We start from the raw sequence: 2,430 nt of genomic DNA, 5'->3' as shown, positions 1-2,430 counted from the left end.
GGAACTGGGTAACCAGGTAATTATTTACACTTTCCATTCACAGCTGTGCGAGAGCAGGTGTTCCAAATATTTGGGTTTCTTAATTTGGCCACCAGATGCAAAGAGCTGACTCATTTGAAAAGATCCTGATGTTGGGAAAGATTGAGGTCAGGAGGAGAAGGGGATGACAGAGGATGAGATGGTGACTCAATGGACATGAGTTTGAGTAAACTCCGGGAGTTGGTGATGGACAGGGAGGCCTGGTGTGCTGCAGTCCATGGAATCGCAAAGAGTCAGACACAACTGAGAGACTGAACTGAACTGAACTGATGTGAAGAGCCAACTCACTGGAAAAGACTGATGCTGGGGAAGATCGAGGGCAAGAGGAGAAGGGTGCGGCAGAGGATGAGATGGTTGGATAGTATCATGACTCAGTGCACATGAATTTGAGCAAACTCTGGGATACAGTGAAGGACAGGGGAGCCTGGCATGCTGCAGTTCAAAGGGTCACAAAGAGTTGGACATAACTTAGCAACTGAACAATAGCAAGCAAAAAAACATAACTAAAAGTAAGCTACCATGCGGAGTGACACTGCAATGGCTGACACGGTAAATTCAGTCTCTTTATTTTTCCGTTTCCATCAGATTCTCAGACAGACACATATAAGCATGACATTTAATTTTCAGTGTGAAAACCAGCTTAGCATGGTTTTACGTCAGATGCATCCGTTTTCCAGAAAGCTAAAGAACTGTGCTCTGTTTGGGGAGAAAAAATAAATAAATACTCTAAGAGAAACAATCATTTCTTAAATTTGTTAAATAGCCAAGCCAAATCAAATACATTTTATAAACGTGTAGAATAAATCTAATTATATGAATGAAATCATTCCATGTGAGGTTTAAGTGATTCGAGAAAACATCAGGGGAAAGATAAAGCAATCATTTCCAAGCGAGAAAATGAAAAGTTCTATATAATTCTGACACTCAAGATTAAAAGAAAAGCTGCATCAGCCCTGTGTTTATTCCCCAATGTACCCACAGCACTCATCTGTCGGCAGACTGTAGGGGAGAGCAGCCTGAAGAAACACATTAACCAGCCCTATTTGACTTTTTAAAATCACCCTCTGCTAGTACTTTTTCTGCCAATCTGTACTAGGATTATTTGTCAGTTTTAATATGTAACACGGAGAAGGCAATGGCACCCCACTCCAGTACTCTTGCTTGGAAAATCCCATGGATGGAGGAGCCTGGTGGGCTGCAGTCCATGGGGTCGCTAAGAGTCGGACACGACTGAGCGACTTCCCTTTCACTTTTCACTTTCTTGCATTGGAGAAGGAAATGGCAACCCACTCCAGTATTCTTGCCTGGAGAATCCCAGGGATCGGGGAGCCTGGTGGGCTGCCGTCTATGGGGTCACACAGAGTCAGACATGACTGAAATGACTTAGCAATATGTAACATCGCACCAGGGCTCTGCTGTATCTTGAACAATGACAATTTATGCAGTGCATTTCTAACTGTTTGTAATTAGAGTGAAAAGAACGGTCACGCTTATCATTGAGCACTCACCGTATGTCCTGTGTAAGATTTCTAGTCATCAGACCTATGAGGTGGGTATTGTTTGCTGGTTCTCATTTCCTCCTGTCTCTAGCTGCCCACTTCTCAGACCTCTCTCTTCCCCAGTCTGCTCCCATCTGTGTCCTCTGCCAGCTGATACAGGCTAACAACATTCTAGAAGCATCTCTAAACCTAGATACAATCAGCTTCAGCCTCTGGCTGGCTCCTCCTTTGTGGTAACAAAGGTATTTATTTAGACCTGAAACTGATGGCTTAAATGCTGACCATTGTACACTCCTTTATCTCACACAAACACAGGGTCATCTTTCTTTAAATGTTTTGCTCTAATGAATACTTTTCTCTAATGGGTACTTTCCAAACTCTAGGAACTGTCAAAAGAGGGAAAGAAATGTTAGATCTGTAAACCAACGACCTCTGACTTGAATTACTTTGTAATTTGGGGTGAGTTCATTATCATTTGGGCTCAAGAGGTGGTAAATATTACTATTCAGTATTCCTTTCAATATCATTATTACTATTCACGCATAATCTGGAATTAGACACCATGGCATAATTTAACACTCATCAAAGAAAGCCCCAATCCTGACTGAGTTTTAAGGAAAAGAATCGGAAAGGAAACTGGAAATACCAAATGCAGTTACTGTTCATCTTGCCGTTTTCTCCCGTCTAACCCTCCTTTTAAAAATCCAGTGGCCAAACTGACATGGCTTCTTTTAGTCATTATGTGTCAATCATAAAAGTGCAGGTTGTGATTACTCAACTGTTAGAAAGAACAAGTGATGCCTTTGCAGCGACATGGACGGACCTAGAGATGGTCACACTGAGCAAGTGAGGCAGAAGAAAAAGTGTCGTACGACAGCCCTTACATGTGGAA

General features: G+C 42.3%; 1 protein-coding gene across 1 annotated transcript in view; it reads right to left on the bottom strand.

Moving 5' to 3' along the window:
* Positions 1-581: 581 nt before the first annotated feature.
* APOH (apolipoprotein H (beta-2-glycoprotein I)) overlaps positions 582-2,430 on the bottom strand; it is a 13,624-nt gene continuing 11,775 nt past the window's right edge. Inside the window, exon 8 of the mRNA XM_010856056.1 lies at positions 582-735. Within this exon, the coding sequence (XP_010854358.1) occupies positions 680-735 (56 nt within the window). The 3' untranslated portion in view covers positions 582-679. The remainder of the gene's footprint in view (positions 736-2,430) is intronic.

This window comes from Bison bison, unplaced genomic scaffold, assembly GCF_000754665.1.
Source record: "Bison bison bison isolate TAMUID 2011002044 unplaced genomic scaffold, Bison_UMD1.0 scf7180017864371, whole genome shotgun sequence".
NCBI lineage: Eukaryota > Metazoa > Chordata > Mammalia > Artiodactyla > Bovidae > Bison > Bison bison.
This window is presented reverse-complemented; position numbering and strand designations above follow the sequence as displayed.